The following is a 17,943-nucleotide window of genomic DNA, read 5'->3' on the forward strand; positions in this document are numbered from 1 at the left end:
CTTTAGGATGACACCACTGGACCTAGTATGCCCCCAGGTTGGTCTTGACACAACCTGATGGGAAGGAGCTCATTCAAAGCTCAGATGAGGATGATCTGACACTGAGAGACTAAGCAGTGCTTGTTGCACCAGAGGAACCCCTAATGTTGGAGAGAAGTAGGCCTCATTTAACAGATGGAGACCCATGAAAACCACTTGATGGCACCCTAGCTGGATCTTGGGACCCCATTGGAGATATTGAGATGGATTTGGGGCCAATCCTCAAATCTTGGATGGTCCAGGCATTTAGACATTCTTTGACACCTCACCACTCTTGGACTGCATTTGGAGCATTTATGATAGATGATGTTATCATTTTAGAGGCTACAACTGACATGTGTGGAAAAATTAGGCATAATTTGTTGTTAGCTAATGGGTTGGCTTGTAACCCAAGGTCAATTAGCATTCAAACTTGTCTTAGGGGTTTTGTAAACTAAAATTAGCTGCCCCAATTCTCATATAAATAGAGGATAGGCTCATCTCATTTGATCATCATCACCTAACTATTTTTGGCCATCTTAGAGAATTCAACCTATCTAAATTGTGACTTGTATCTTGTGGAGATGTAATCAATGATGGCTTTTTGCTAATGGAGCTATTCTTTGGATTTTTTGGAGCAATAAAAGACTTGTTCATGCATTTTATTTTGTAAGTGTACCTTACATTTGATAAATCTTTGTATGTTGTGATTGTTGTATGAAATGGTTGATTATCTAGGGTTTCTATGTGCAAATTATTGTTGAAATTATTCTATGGACTCTTGATGATAGTATTGCATACATTACCCACTTAAAAATGTGAATGACAATTCCATGGGCAAACCTTTCAATTAGCTCTCCCCATTGACTTTGCTCCCTCATAAAAGTGATAGCTAGGGTTTGAAACCTAGGATTTCATATTCCTTTGCCCTGTGTAGATTATGCCCTAGAAAACCCTAATTTGCCCCAGGCTTCAACTTGGGGCTTATTGAAGGATTCTTATTCCATAAATTGAAAATATACTTTTGTTGGAGGCCTTTTCTAGACCTTGTGATCCTAGGCAAGCCTATTTACCTTGCTAATTCTCGAGCTCTAGGTCATGCTTTGCCCTTATTAAGCCTTTTGGAGGATGCAAATTATCTGGTTGTGTTAGTTGAGCCCTATCCTCAAGCAGAGAAATTCTCCTTAAGCCTATCTTGTCACCTTATCCCTTGTCCTTGATAGATCCTTTAGGTGACCTAATATAGGGAATTCTCCCTGGTGGTGAAAGTCCACAAAAGAGCAGGAGGTGGTCGCTGTGGTGGCAATGGGCCACACCTCATATTGTTGTCCCTTGGTCTAGCTCTCATCTTGTGAGCTTCCCTCACAAGACCTGTTAGATTTTGAGGCAACAAGACCTAGCAAGGGTAAGGGAAAGAGTAACGAGTTAGTCTCACAGTTAGGAAAGAAAGTCTTAAGTAAGATCAAGTTCTTCATTTGTCATAAACACGATCATTATGCATCACATTGTCCATATAAGAAGGGTAGAGGGAAATAGCCACAGAAGTAGGGAGCAACCTCTGTAGAAACTTAGAGATGGGTTTGCTACTAAGTTTGACAAGGATTTCTTGATTACATCTTGTCTTTCTACTAATATGGTTCCTAGGAAATGTGTGGCATGTGGACAATGGGGCATCTTGTCATATGAAATCAACACAACAATTATTTTTTGTTTAATGAGGCAAGATTCAGGAGTATAGGTTGAGCTTGGTGATGATGCAAAGTAGTACCTTGATTGGTTTGCTACTAAGTTTGACAAGGATTTCTTGATTACATCTTGTCTCTCTACCAATATGATTCCTAGGAAATGCATGGTATGTGGACAATGGGGCATCTTGTCATATGACATCAATGCAACAAGTATTTTTTGTTTAACGAAGTAGGATTTGGGAGTGCAAGTTGAGCTTGGTGATGATTCAAAGTAGTACTTAGTAACAGGAGTTGGTACTATTTCCTTTTAGCTCAAGTTAGGTAACTCTTTAGATTTTGATGATGTCTTGTTTGTTATGGGTCTCATAAAGAATTTGCTTTCAGTTTTGGTTATGGAGGATAAGGCCTTCATAGTTGAGTTCATGAAGTAGCAAGTCCTCATTAGGCCAAAGGAATCCAAATCAGATAGAACACAAGCAATATGGGTTAGAGAAGGTAATCTTTAGAGGTTGTAGTTTGAACTTGTTTGAGCCCTAATTCATAATAGTGACAACTTATGCGAGTTGTGGCACAAGAGGTTAAGGCAACTGCATCACAAGGCATTGCCTATTCTGAGGGAGATAGTCATAGGTCTTTCAGAGCTTGGTATTGAGTAACATGGAGTGTGCAGAGGGTGCACGCTTGGCAAGCATGCTAAGGTTGCTTTCCCAAGTGGAAAGCATATATATATATATATATATATATATATATATATATATATATATATATATATATATAATGAGATTCTAGACCTAGTGCATTCAAATGTTTGTAGATTCATGTCAATAGCATCAATTTTAGGAGGCGTGTATCATGCTTCTTCATCGATGATTTCTGTCACAAATTTTGGATCTACTTCCTAAAGACCAAAGATGAGGTCTTTAGTAGGTTTCATGAGTTCAAACTTTTAGTTGAAATCAGACAAGGAAGGAGATCGAAGTCTTGAGATCGGACAACGAGGGTTGAATATAACTTCAACAAGTTTGAGTGTTTTTGCAAGGAGACATGAATCAAGGAGGAGCTAACTATTTTGTACAACCGACAATAGAATGAGGTTGTAGGGCAGAAAAATTGACCCATCATAGGGGCTGTTATGGCCATGATTCGAGGTCAGGACTTGTTGACATTTCTTTGGGTGGAGGCCTGCAACTCAACAATGTACATCTAGAACTACTGTTCTCACAATATCTTGGAGGACGAGATACTAGAGAAGTAATTCACTGGTGTAAAGCGATAAGTGAGTCATTTCTACATCTTTGGTTGTCCAATTTAAATCCATGTATTTATAGAAAAGAAGACCAAGTTGGAATCCTCTAGTAGGAAGGATTTATTTGTAGGTTGCAATGAGAATTCAAAGGCTTACAAGGTCTATATTCTAGAGCAGAGGAAGATAGTAGTGAGAAGATGTAAAGTTTGAGAAAGACTTTGCATCCTTAAATACCCATAAGCTTATTCTAGTGATAGAGGATGAACAATAGGAAGCTTTGAAGGTTGAGCTAGGGTCACCAATGACTAGAGTAGTACAACATCTTTTAGGTGAAGAGGAGGAGACAATGGCCCCTTCCATTTTTGTTAGGTGACCTTAGTGGTTCACTCAGACATGGAGGGATGCTTTGGAGTATGTTGAGGCTCCTAGGAGCACATTTAGGGAGAGTAGATCTTCGAAGATGTTTCTAGACTACATGGCATTGATGAACAACATCATAGATTCCGAGCCTTTTAACTTTTAGTAGGCAAGATACTATTAGGTATGGCAGGATGCCACGGTGGAAGAGTACTCGTCTGTCATGAGGAATGATGTTTGGGACTTAGTGCCAAGATTGAAGGGGAAGTTAGCAGTGAGTTCCAAATGGCTCTACAAGATTAAGTATCCAGTAGATGGTGGCATGCGAAGTTCAAAGAGAGGTTCGTGGTGTGAGGGTTCTTCTAGAGAGAGGGAGTAGACTATGAGGAGACATTTTCTCTAGTTGCAAGGCACACTTCCATTAACACAGTTATGTCATTAGTTTCATTTCTGGGATGGAGGACACATTAGATGGATGTGAAGATGACTTTTGTTAATGGTATAATTTAGTAAGAAGTGTACATAGAGTAGCCTCACGACTTTGAGATAAATAGGAAGGAGTCCCATATTTGTAGGCTTAAGAAATCCTTGTATGGACTTAAGCAGGGACTAAGAGCATGGCATTCAAGATAGATGGGCATCTGTATAGTATGGGCTTCACCAAAAGCGAAGTAGATTCTAACTACTATTATATATTTGTTGGGATTGATATATTCATTTTGGTGCTGTATGTAGATGACTTGTTTCTTATAGGTGCGTAGAAGCTCATTGTAGAGTACAAAGTAGACATGGTAATTGAGTTTGAGATGGACATTAGCATGGTGCATTACTTCTTGGGTTTGGAGGCTAGGTAGAAACTAGGGGGAGATTTTCCTAGGGTAGCGTAAGTATGCAGTGGAGAATCTCGAAGAGGTTTTAGAGGGAGGACTGCAAACCTATGGTCACACCCATGATCACTAATTTTAAAAAGGTGACATCTTCAAATTCAGAATTGGTGGATCCCACGCTGTATAGGTAGCTGATAGGTTCCTTGATGTATTTGGTTAACACTAGACCAATAATATGTTTTGTTATGAAAAAATTGATTTAGTTCATGGTGGAGTTGACACATGAGCATTAGATAGCAACAAAACATGTGCTCAAACACTTGAGGGGCACAACGGAGTATGATATGAGATATCTTGGAAATGGTGAAGCAAATGTACAAAAGTATTCAAACTTAGATTGTATAGGAAGAGCACCTTAGGGCGTTGCTTTAGTTTAGTATTGGTGATGATGTCCTAGTTCAACAAGAAGCAGATTTACATGGCACTTAGCTCAATAGAAGTAGAATACATGGCAACCAATACTTTTAGTTGTGAGGCCATTTGGCTTCGAAATTTGCTTGCAAGATTGTTTGATTAGGAGTTTGACTCCATAATCAATTACTCTGAGAATCAAACTCATATCAAATTCTTTGAGAATCTAGTGTTTCATGATAGGTCCAAGCACATATTAGATATTACTTCACGTGAGACAAGATTTAGACGGGAGTAGTGAAGCTCCAATATATTCTTAGAGATCTATAGGTAACTAATATTCTAACCAGGCCCTTGGAAAAAGGAAAATTTGAGGCATTTAGAGATAGACTTGGATTGGTTCCGAATTCCTTTCTCACTAAGACGGAGCGTTGAGAAATGTAGCTCAAGTAGGAACTTGCATAGGCTTTCATGTGAACGTGCAGAAAGTAGTTCGGGCAATTTCTTTAGTGACCACCTTTGAAAGGTGATCACTAAGTCCTATGTTGTAGTTTCACTTGAAAATAAATGAAAAAGTGGAAGTCTTATGTTTTGAAGACAACTAGTCTTAGGAAACTAAATGAAATGTTCTAGAAGTTCTAGAACATTAGTGACTTAGATTAGGACTTAATCTTAGCAATACATCTCATGATTGAGATAAGTGGTAGCTAGGATTGAGGAGGTTAGTTACTATGATTGAGGAGATAAGTTATCTTCTCAAAGCATAAATATGACAAGATAGGAGAGGTAGATTACTCACATGAGAAGAGAGCAAGAGAGCTAGGAGAGGGCAAAGTGCATTTAAGGAGAAGAAGAGGAACAAATTGCCAAAGGGACCAGTAAATACAACATGCAGTATAATTTGTATTGTTATTGTTGCAGTCCTTTCTTCATGTACAAGGTTTACACCCTCAGATCTAGCTATATATTTCCGTTTGAGGTGATTTCACTATACAAATGTTGGTTCAAAGCAAGTTGCAAAGGTCATTGTTGTTGTAAAATCTAGTAGGACTTGGAGAGGGACACCCTACAAGGCTAATACTACAGTAGGTGACAACAATGGGGTAGTGGCCCACTGTCACCACAACCAAAACCCCTGCTCTTCAGGAATTTTCACCAATGGTAGTCGTCTCGGTATGTGAGAAGGTCACCTAATGAATATTCTAAGGTTAGGGTACAAGGTGACACAATGAAGCTTTCTACAAGAAAGGCACAATTTAGGCTCAAGGCTCCAATAGGAGGCAATTTGCTTTCTTGATAGAGGCCTATTAGATAAAGCACAAGACATAGGGCTTGATTGGTAGGTTGAGTGTTGGTGTGGCCAAAGGTCAAGGAAAGCAGGAAGAGTTTCCAATAATGTATATTAGCGAGATCAAGGTACATGAAACCCCCCAAAATACCCCTAAGTTGAAGCAAGACTAGACTAGGGTTTACCTAAGGGAAAACAACTAGGGCAAAGAATTTATTGACAAGATTGAAGTGGATGCCCACCAAAAGGATAGATTTTGTGGAAAATGCAGTCGTCTTGATGTTTAGGCTCTCTAATCCCACTAATGTACCTTGCCTAGGGATTCACACGAAGCCCTAATTACCAAGTTTGGCCTTGTAGGGGCTGAATTTAGAGATGAGGAATTTATTGATAAAAGTAAGATTGATCACCAATAAAATAAGGCTAGTGCCTTGTCCCTTGGGAGTATGGAGTCTACGATGCAATAGCCAAATAGTTGCTAGGGAGGCTGAATTCTTGATGCCCTAGCAACAAAAATTCAAGCATTTACCTATGCAAAGGATAATGGAATTTTCATGGGAGAGCTAGTTAAAGTTCACCACTAGGACATTCATTCACATGTTATGTATGAGTAATGCATGCAATAGATCATCTAGATAGCATTCAATAAATTAGGGCACAATAGCAAGACCTAGATTCAACATTATTCCATACATTAGACATATAAGAAAATAGATATTCAACAATAAGTGTACTTACAAGATAACATGCAAAGAGAATCCATCCATTGATCCAAAGAATAGCTCCAAAGACAAATAAATTAACTCCAAATATCAAAGTGCATTCATAGATCCAAGTCCTCCACAAGAAAGAAGAAGCCTGAATTTACTAGAGGGCCGAAAATCCCAAGTTGTGATGATGATTTACAAGAATGAATGTCTCCTCTACTTATATGAGGAGTTCAACTTCTAATTTTAGCCTAATGCCCCTCAAAATCATAAAATAATGTGCTCACTGCTAATAACAAGCTAGGTCACAAGCTGACCTACTAGCCAATGATAAAACATAACTCTTGTCCACACGTGTGAGCCGTAAGAGAGAGAATGATGATGTCATGCATGCGTGAGCCCTTCTAGGGATAGCGTTGAGGCTTCTAGGTGCCAAGATGTGAGTGGAAGCCTTTTAAAATCACCTCGTAAGTGTTGGCCCTTAGGTCTTTGTCAATGCTCCTTTGTGGGACTCAATTTTCATCTTGGGGCACAAAAGTGGTCTCACAGGTCTCTATGTGGTCAAAATGTGTCTTTGCTCCAACTGTAGGGGATTTCAAGGTGGTGCTAGCCCTCCCATGTCTCAAGGTGTGAGACCATCCTCCTCTAGGCCCTGAATCAACTGCCCTCCCTTTAAGAGTGTTAAGCTGGATGGGGGCATGTTGGGTCTAGGTGCATCATCCCATAAAGTCATGAATGTAGGGAAAAGTGTTAGAATGTTGTGGGTGCTGGAGGTGCCCATGGATATATATGATGCTCTGCTACTGCTTGGAGTCTCGTGGCTCTCAACTCTCCACCTGCAGGTGTCAATATGCTCCTCTAGAAGACTTGATCCCTAGTTATGTTGCCCAAGCTGTGGCTGTGGAACCACCTGGCAATTACACACAATATCCAGTGCTAGCAACTACGTCATCATGTAATTTTAATCATTTTTGAATCTAAGTGAACCAAGCTTGAAAGTAATGGGCAATTTGACACTTCAAATATGGCCTCCCTTCCAAAATCAAGGCTTTGAACTCATAATGGCATTATCTCCCTACGTAAGAGTGGCTAATAAACCACCCTATTAGGTGTTTTCAACACCCAAGGGGACTTGATATATCCTTGGTCCACCCTTCAATTGATAGGTGTCATGTGAATAATGATATAACGAAGGGGAGAAGACTTCATGGCCAAGTGCTATGGTCTAAGGGACTAGCTATGATGGGCTCCTCATCTTGAGTGTATAGATGTGGGGAGGGGTGTATAGATGTGGGGAGTAAGCAATCATGGATACATGAGTTACCAAGCCAGCCTTTTGTTTTTCCACCCCTCTTGTGCATCTTTAACTTTTTCTTTGTATTACTGCTTGTAGCTCAAAGGGTTAAAGCTTGCTTTGTATGATGTACAAAAGTTATTACCCCCTTAATGGTGAGGCAACTCATTGCCCACCAAAGGTTGGGACATGCAAGGGTTCCTTCTCATAATATGAAGAGCAACATGTGCTCAAGAACTAGGTGATGGCCATAATGAGTGAGGTAAAGCTCATGCTAGGCTTTTGCCCATGAGCCCATGTACTAATGTGTATCTCCCGGCCATCTCTTGCATTTTGATCTTCTTTTGTATTTACTTCAGGCCATCATATGCTTTTTCTTGTTCTTTTAGCTACATCAACCTCCCAAGGCTAGGTTCCGGGCCTTACCTAGGAATGACCATGTATGGTGCCAATTCCTAGAGAACCAATGGTCAGTTGAACCCGAAGGAGGGAGGTGGAAAATACGGCTTGTAATGTAAGATGGAAAGTGGTAAGTATGGAAAAAGGAGAGAAACATAAGCACCTGATTGAAAAATGAATAATTTTATCAGAAGCCCACCTTCCAACATGTGCTCTTGCCAAATGGGTGAGGAAACATATGATTGATGCAGGTGGCAGGGATACTAGTGGTTGTCAGGGGCTGCTGGCTGGTTGGCTGGAAGAGGCGATGGAAGAAAAATTTCTCCTATGGGGTCACCCACTTTCGGTGGGTAATAGTCACCTTATAAGCATTGACAAAGAAATGAAAGGCTGATTATAAAGGATAAATCCCTGTGTATGTGTTTTATTTTGCCCGCTGTTCATCTTTTAGATGTTGTGTGATTGATGCAATGTTCAGAAGTTTAGTTTTCTGCTGTTAAATAAATTTTTCTTTGAGTTGTTTAATGAGAGAACATTATGACAACAGTAACCCAGATTGAAAAATGGATGTGCCATGCCTTCCTTTCATTCAACATAACTTGTCAAGAAAGCAATGGCTTGTGGCCAAATTACATTCAAGGCAGTATTCAACAAAACACCATTAACTCTAGCTTCCTGTAAACATAAATGTCAAGATATTTGAACAACAGTTCTAATGTTTTGAATTTGGATCATCTGTTTTTACAGGAAACTGTTAATCCCCAGAATCTGGGAATGAAGTCCATTTCTTCTTCATTCTCATTCTTCCCATCTTGGCTAAGATAACAGTATGGATTTGACGTATGTGGACTTTTCATAGCAACAAACTACCATTGGTCTAGGGTAAGAACCTTAGGCTTCTTCTGGGAATTTTCTGGCGTTTCAAGTTTCAATTACCTAATAGTTTAACAAAGGAGCAAGGGAGGATGCCCTACAAGCCACCCTCAATGAGATGGTGGAGGCTTGGGAAGGGTGCATTGCCACCCTCCTAGCAGCACATGCTGGTGGTTTATTCTAATGTTGCGTACATCTCGATAACATCCTAATTTTATCTCGAAATCACGATTTTTTGCCTTAGCTGATGTTTTCCAATTTTTACAGACATTTTGATGGTATCTTAATTTTGCCGATGTTTGCCGATTTTTACCGATATTTTACCGATTTTTATGATTTTTTGGTTTTTCGAACCCTTGCTGATTTGATCCCGATGTCGATGTTCGCAATATTGGTTTATTCATGCTCACCCCACCTGCTGTGGCCACTTTGGGGCCCTTGGGCCTGCACTTTCAAAGCAACAATTGGATTTGCTACTCTGGTTGTTCTTGTGAACTACCTGAATCCTACCACCTTCAGTGTTGTTAGTGGTTTGAGGACTTCTTTTGGTCTAGGACTACGAGACATAATCTGAGCGACATAAGCTTTTTCAGAAGAGGCAAACCAGGAAGAATCTTTCTGTTGGGCCTCTGGTATTAATGCTGTGTTATCCATGAGGTTCCCAGACATCCTTAACCTAGTCCTTAATAAAGGTCAGGCAGTACCCTATCAACGATATAATCAAACAGTGTTTTTCCCCATATGAAATGTAAACATTTTCATACTCAGTAACAGTAATGTCTACGGTGGAAGTCTGGGATATCCTCAGGGATATCAGAGTTACCTTCTGCCGAAACTAGGGGACGAACATTCAAGGTGCTTTGGGTGGCATGATCATGCTCGTCACGGTCAGGAACTGGGATTTTGTTGTCATCTCCAATAGTCAATGGATTGACAGATCTGAGCTCGGGCGCAGGGGATGCCATTTAACATTTAAGGCACTTGCAGGCCTTATAGAAAAAGCTGGTGGGCCAGTCAAGGTCAGTGCTGGTCACTGAATAGTGCGGGTCAAGCAGTAATGGTAACAGGGGCAGCAGTAAATGGTTCTCTGAGCTGTAATTTAGAACCAAGGCAGCTAGCTTATTTTCTAAATGGGAATGCTTTTCTAAGCAGCGATGATTATAAATGACTATAGACTATAAATGACTATAGACTGCTTGTAGATGGCCCTTATTAGGAATGCTTTTCAAGCAACAGTGCTGGTAAATGATTCTTATGATGTCTCAGAATGCTTCTTGTGACACAAGGCTAGGCAAATTTTAAATAAACTTTTGCTGTTTGACACTATTTTCTATTTTTGACAGGGTTCTATGTAAATACTTTATGCACGGAGCATGCTTGAAGGGCGAGGCTTGTGAATTCTCACATGACTGGAAGGATCAGGAAAACAATGTAAGTCCAGACATTTTTTGATGTACAGAAATGACATGTCTCAATTTTATTAATATGATTGGAAGGATCAGGTAAACAACTCATGTCCTGAGTCCTGACATTTTTTGATGTACACAAATGGCATGTATCAATTTTTTTAATATCTTTTTAAAAGCCTGGTTTCATTCACTTGGCCAGGATATGACCTTCCAATGTCAATGGTTGCAGGTGTGTACATTCTACCAGCGAGGAGTTTGCTCTTATGGAAGTCGGTGTAGATATGATCATGTGAAGGTGTCTCATCCTGAAAGAACATTTTCTTTGTCGCCGATATCTCACTTGGGCTCTAAAGTGGAACCTAAATCAGCTTCTGTACATAATGGAGTGACAGTGGGCAATGACACCTCAATAGCATGGCATACAGGAGAGCTTTCAGGCTTGAGTAAGCCCTTTTTTCCTCCTCTGGGACAGGCCTGGACTGCTGGCTCTCAGGATGTCTCCTCAACTTCAAGGATGGAATTGCAAACAAAGTCTTTGATCCGTGATGCTGCTGATTTGCCAATTTGCGCATTTGCTGCTGCTGGTAAATGTCCTCGTGGTGACACATGCCCTCAGCTTCATGGAGATCTATGTGCTACTTGTGGTAAGCACTGTTTACATCCATACAGGCCAGCAGAAAGGGAGGAGCATATCAAGCAATGTCAGCGTAATCAGAAACGCTTGGAAGCTTTGCGGAACAGCCAAGAGATTGAGTGCAGTGTATGTTTAGACCGTGTACTATCAAAACCAACTGCTGCTGAACGGAAGTTTGGTTTAATGTCAGAGTGTGATCATCCTTTCTGTATTTCGTGCATCCGCAACTGGCGAGGAAATAATCCAGTCCCTGGCATGGATGTGAACTCTGTATTGCGAGCTTGTCCTATCTGTCGAAAGCTCTCTCATTTTGTTATCCCAAGTGTGATCTGGTATTCAAATCAAGAGGAGAAACAGGAGATCATTGATAACTACAAAAAGAAACTCAGGTTGTCTTCTGTTTCTTTTGATAGTAGGAATTTATGAATGCTAAAAGCAGTGTTGGTCCGATTGAAGTTTAAAATCAAATAGCTTCATGCGTGCTCCTTTCTCTTTTGGGACACTATTGGAAACACTCTTCAATTATCAAACTGCATTTAATTTAGTTATTTTGTTTTCTTCCTTGAAGATTATATTGCAAGCATTTTTTTCCATGTTTTTATCATTTGTTCACTGCAATTTCTATCCATTTCCTTAAGAAGCCATGGAATGTCTCCTTTTCTGAACAAGATTCTTTTCAGCATGTGCATGTAGTTTGTTTGATAACCTCCTGTAATTTCTTGATTTGTTTATCATTTTCTGATTCTAATTTCCTTTTTACAGTTCCATTGACTGCAAATACTTTGACTTTGGAAAAGGCACTTGTCCTTTTGGCACTAGCTGCTTTTACAAGGTATGCATATTCTTATTTATCTAAAAGGATATAGGAAACTTCCACTGGTACAGGCTAACTTTAACGTTCAGTCAGTCTGTGGTGGGAATACTAGGAATTGGAAAAGCCATTTCTATTATTTCAAAACATAGAAGTAATCATTTTTTGCAAAATACTTGCTTCAAGTTGTGTGTGCTTAGTTAGCTGTACAGCCTAGATTTTACTTTTCTTCTTAATATGTTAATCAAATGTGCGTCAGTGTATCATTGGACTTTTAGAATTTTCCAGATCTGTTTTTTCCATGTAATATGAATCCTGGGAAAAACAACTGGGAAGTTGTACTTCACCTCATTCCGAGGATGGTATCCAGGTTAAACCGGGTTCTTCAGGGCTCAAGGCAGATACAATGATATACTCATTAAGATCTCAGCATGTCACTTTGGGGGAATTGGTCCTGGGTGGGGAGGATAACACTCTGCTGAACTGCCTGGGCTAGACATAATTGACATTACCTAGATTTGTTATCAATATACTGATCACTTTCGTCATCAATTTGTATAAGAGTTTTATTGGTCTTCATTTGTGTATGATTTGTGGCATTTCAGCATGCATACAAGGATGGCAGAAGAGAAGAAGTGAAGCTCCGGCATCTTGGTGCTGCAGATGGAAGTACAGTGATTGCAAAAAATGTTAGGTTTGTATCACCAGTTGGGCTTTAATGATCAACCCAGCTCTTGCAACTTTTTTTGCTCATAATGTTGTGAACTTCAGAATTAGATCTATAATTGGCCTTTGACACTTACAATACCCATTTTGTATATGATATTAGGCTGTCTGATTTTCTGGGAAGATTAGGCTTGTGAAGATCTGGTCGACCATGAAATGTTTTGGCAGAATTTTCTGTTATCAGCTTGATTGGCAGCGTAATTTCTCTTCTACACCTCATAATAGTACCCTTTGATTATAGTAGAAAGTTTGTGCATTTTGCAGTACAGGTTCAAATTTCTTTCTTCATTCTCTTAAGCAAAGCTATTGGCATAGAGAAGGTAGCATTCAGGTTTTGATGTCAAGAGATGTATATTCTCTGCAAACCAATGGATAGCATGGCCTAATTGTGAACTTGTGTTGTGACAAATGACTGTCACCACTTGTTCATAATGACAGGAAGTATTGTAAAATGGAAGAGAAATATGCTGTCTTTTCCATTTGATTGGCCATAAATGCAGATAATGTTAATTTTCCACTGTTTTATGCTATGTCAATTACTTTAGCCCAATTCAATTCTTCAATAAACAATCTTTTCCAATAACAATTAATTCTTCCAATAATCAACAGTAATTGAAGATAGAACAGTAAATGCAATGACAATAAGAGACAATCAAGAGCATCAACAAGAGACACCAATTTGGTCAAAGACCAGGGAAAAACCCCACAAGGGGGAAAACCCTTTGAAAATTCTTCTTCTATTAGATTGTCTTCAAATGTTCAGCAGAGAGTACAATGAGTCAAATCCATAAACAAGAGTCAAAGTCAAGGCTTTGACTTATCCAACAAATCAACCAACCAAGATCCAATATGCCAATGATGAAAAAGTCAAATCTGGTCAACTGTCATAAAGTCTGCAATTCTGAAAAGTCAACAGAAGTCAACATGACCTAACCAGTTCCAAGTCAGTGGTCAAATCTGTCCTTCAAGAGCTCGGTCAACACCCCACATACGCTGCCTAAAATGCTGGTCAAAGTCAGCCCAAAACAGTGAAAGAAAGGTCCTGTCAAACTCGGTCAAATGAGAGAGAAACCCTGTGGTCAAAATCTGCAATTTATCCCGTGGTCAATTCAAGTCAAACAGCCCAGAACTTCTCGGTTTTTGTGCCAACAAACTCGGCCTGTCAAAACAGAAAAATCCTCCAAGAGATCGAAGTCAAAGCATGCTCCAAACAGGTGGTCAACGCTGGTCAACATCCCAAACAAAGATAGATTTTGGTAGACAGAAAATCAGCCTTCCTCCTTTGCATGTGTGAAGAGATCCTTGCAATTGTACAAACCAATGAGAAGAGGAGAGAGAAGATGTGTGATGATGAGTGTGTCCAAATGAGGTGACCCTTAGCTTGTATTTATATGCATTGGAGGAGGGGTAGTTTAGCTTCTAGGCTGACTTGAACAAATGTGACATTGTGGGCTTGACTTCAAAAATACACTTTCCCTTATCCAAATTTAGTGCTTCAAAGGTCAATTTTGGTCCTCTCGGAAAGAGGAATCTAGTCCAATGATTGGAATTTGTCACTGAGCTGCCAAATTAACACTCCCTCTCATCTAGGGAGAAATTCCAACTGCATCATGTGATCATCGCAAGTATCTTGTCATCAAATCATGTCTCATCTCTGCTTGACTCTATCTACTGAATCATTCTCGAATCTAAAGAAGAAGAATCATAGGGGAGCTTTAGCTACCACCCTCTATATTGAGCAATAGGCGAGATACAACTTATCGAGCAAGGATCACAACCATCCCATTATGCAATCAATGGGCGAGATACCACTTGCTATAAGAGGTAAGGATCACATCCATCCTATTACCTACCGATCTTCCCAACAATGACCAAGAGTCATGTGGTAGAAGTTAGAACCCCTGTATCATAATCTGTGCTTGGGTGGGATACCAGCGTTCCAGACGGGGAGGGACAATCCCAACAATCCTGGCTTGTGGGTATGATGCTAACTGGGGTATACTCTGCCAGAGTCCAGACCAAGATAATAGGAGATACCTGACTTGTCATAACAGACAAGGATCACGCACGCCTTGTGGGTGACAATAGGGGAGATACCCAACCTGCAAGAGTAGGGATCACACACACCTGTTGTCCAAAGATATCTCAACCCCAGGAGCCCTCAATGCTCCATTTCCACCTTGGGAGCTCAACCAAGGGGAAGAGCTATGCTCAGTGTTCTTGATTAGCGAAGCCCCTTATCCAGAGAGGTCACATCCATCAATCCAAGCTGCTCTTTGAAGACCAAGAACTTCCCTTTTGGAAAAACCTTGGTGAGAATATCTGCTATCTGTTCATCTGTCAATATGTGATGGAGTCTAATGGCTCCTCTTTGCACGATGTCTCAAGTGTAATGATACTTGTTCTTTATATGCTTGGACTCATCATGAAATACAAGATTCTCTGCCAATCGAATCCCACTCTTGTTGTCACAATATATCACAGTAGTGTCTAGGACCTTCTCAAACAACTCTCCAAAGAGCTTCCTCAACTAAATTGCCTCATAGCTAGCCATGCTAGTGTTGATTTGGGGTAACATCGAATGTGCTCTAGCCACGAAAATTGGTGGAGGGGCTAAAGCACATGAGATCTCCAAGACCCAGAAATGGTTTGGGCAGATTCTAACCGGCTTGGGAGATATTAAAATAATTAATATTTTTAATGGAGTTCCTAAGTCTAAACTTAGGAAAAATAAAATATTAATGGGTATTTATATGAAATTGGGTTAGAAGGGTCCAAAAAGTTATGGATCAAGCCAAATCTAATCTTAGCCGTTGATTAGAGATTTAATCTTGGCCGTTGATGGACCAACGAGAAAAGTATAAGAGGAGGCCCGAGGGTCAGTTGGAGAACACACCGAGAGAGATCAAGAACTCGATTTTCTAGGGCAGGGTTTGCTGAGGAAATTGAGTGAGTGATCAGAGTTGCCGCTGAGGGGCAGTGAATACATAGCAGAGAGGCAGAGTTAGTACTAGGAGGATCAGCACAGAGCTGGGAGAGGGACGCAGAGCCAGCTAGAGGCCACGCAGAGGCAGCCAAGAGCTGCGCAGAGCCAGAGAGGGCCAACATGTGAGACATAGAGGGTCCAGGGGTTGATGCAGAGGCTCCAGACGCTGACGTAGAGCCTAGAGAGGCTGACGCTGGGCCAGAGAGGTTGTCGCAGTGCCTAGAGGTAGCGCTGGGAGCATTTCGTGGGATAGACTGAGAGCTAGAGAGCCGGATAGGGTGATGTAGAGCAGCAGAAGCTGCATTGTTGTTGTGGGATCGTTCATCCGGTGTTTTAGCTGGAATATCTGTCTCCGACTGAGAGGTACTACTGCCGAGGGCATTCTCTGTTGGGTGAGCCATTTTTGGCACCTAGGTTGTATTCTGAAACTGCATAATAATAAAACCCTCTGAATAGTTGCACCGGTTTTCCCGCATTGGGTTTTTCCGGGGACATTAGTCCAAAAACAACGGTGTCACTTGTGTGCTTATTTACTTTCAGTTGATGATCTGTATGTGTTGATACTGTACTTGTATTTATTTTCAGTATTTACATGGTAAATAACTTGTTAAGTAATTGAACAAGTAGGAAGAAATAAATCAGATAGTACAGGAAGAATTTCTAACGGGTTAAACTTAGAAATTCCAATAGCTAGCTGCAATGTATTCTGCCTCGGTGTTACTCAAAGCTGCAAACTTCTATTCCCTGGTCATCCAAGATATCATGGCGGATCCAAGGCTAAAACAACATCCTGAAGTGCTCTTCCTATCAACAACGTTTCCTGCCCAGTCAACATTGGTATATCCATAAAGTCTCATGTCAGAGTCTCATGTCTCTGACAGTGTATCTCAAACCAAGGGTAATCGTCCCATGCAAATAACTCATAATATGTATGGCAGCAACCCAATGTGCATGAAGAGGCTTGGTCATGAATTGAATCAAAGTGTTCACTGCAAAGCATATGTTCGGATGGGTGTTCGCTAAGAACATCAGAGCCCCAATCAACTGTCTATACTCGGATGGATTCGCTAAATCGGGTCCTGCAGCTTCTCCAGATAGCTTTTTGAAATTCATTTCCATCAATGTGGCTAGGGATTTGCATTCCATTATTCTAAATCTCTCCAACAACTTCACGACATATTTTCCCCTGTGAAAGGAAAATCTTACTTGGCCGTTGCCACACCTCAAGGCCTAGGAAGTATTGCATGAGTCCAAGGTCTTTCATTTCGAATTCAGAGGCCAACTCCCTCTTGCACTCAATCATCAGGGGCTCACTACTTATCAAAACTAAAATCAAGGGCATACCTTGGACCACCTTGAAGTAGAGGTTGGGATCGACTCTACTTCTTGTGAATCCAAGCTTCACCAGGTAACTATTTATACGGGCGTACCATGCTCTCAGGGCTTGCTTCAAGCCATATAATGCCTTCTTCAACTTGCAAGCATGGGTCTTTCAAACTTTCACTTCAAATCCCTGTGGCTGCTCAACGTAATCTTCTTCCCGTGACATGCCATGAAGGAATGTCATCTTCACATCCATCTAATGAAGGGTCCATCCTTGATTTGCAACAAGGGAAACTATTGAACGAATGGTAAATATATTAGGCCACAAGAGCAAAAATGTCATCATAATCTTCTCCCTCTTTTTGGGAGAATCATCTTGCCACAAATCTTGCCTTATATTTTTCAATACTTCCGTCAACTCCATGCTTGATCTTGAATATCCATTTTGAAGTCACGAAAGATTTTCCTTCCGGTCTTGGCATAACATCCCACACATCGTTCTTTAGAATTGATTCATATTCTTCGACCATAACATCCTTATAGACTCGTTCTTTCATGACCTCTTCAAAGGTGCGAGGCTTAGCTTGAATCATATTTCTCATCGCCACAACATATCCCTGATACTTGCATAACTTGTTGCTTTCTCTAAAGGTTTCATGAGCAACAACATGTCTTTGAAGATCTTGTAATGTGTCATGAAGCCAAAGTGGTCTCTTCCTGGTAGGGGGATCACATGGAGGAGGATCCAAGTGGTCCATGGTCTCCATGAGATCATCAACAATGCCTCTCTCGAATTCCGGTATGGAAGGACCTTTTAGAATATCCATATCATCACTTTCCTTCTCAAGAGGAGGAGGCAGAGGAAGGTCCCTTGCTTTTCCAAGGGCAGCATCTTCATCGAATGTTACATCCCTGCTAATTTCAACCTTCCTTTGACCAGGAATAT

The 17,943-nt window shown here is 40.6% G+C and overlaps 1 protein-coding gene across 3 annotated transcripts in view; it reads left to right on the top strand.

Moving 5' to 3' along the window:
• The window catches only part of LOC149169199 (zinc finger (CCCH-type/C3HC4-type RING finger) family protein), a 114,021-nt gene that overhangs the window by 37,724 nt on the left and 58,354 nt on the right, over nucleotides 1-17,943 (top strand). For all 3 annotated transcript variants that reach the window (XM_089428604.1, XM_089428602.1, XM_089428603.1), the window contains exons 2-6: nucleotides 10,452-10,539; nucleotides 10,747-11,540; nucleotides 11,914-11,983; nucleotides 12,568-12,656; nucleotides 12,792-12,885. In XM_089428604.1, the coding sequence (XP_089284730.1) occupies nucleotides 10,452-10,539; nucleotides 10,747-11,540; nucleotides 11,914-11,983; nucleotides 12,568-12,656; nucleotides 12,792-12,825 (1,075 nt within the window). In that variant the 3' untranslated portion in view covers nucleotides 12,826-12,885. The remainder of the gene's footprint in view (nucleotides 1-10,451; nucleotides 10,540-10,746; nucleotides 11,541-11,913; nucleotides 11,984-12,567; nucleotides 12,657-12,791; nucleotides 12,886-17,943) is intronic.

The sequence above is a fragment of the Pinus tabuliformis genome, chromosome 4_2 (assembly GCF_031772625.1).
Source record: "Pinus tabuliformis cultivar Carrire ecotype Pingquan chromosome 4_2, CPIR1, whole genome shotgun sequence".
Taxonomy (NCBI): Eukaryota; Viridiplantae; Streptophyta; class Pinopsida; order Pinales; family Pinaceae; genus Pinus; species Pinus tabuliformis.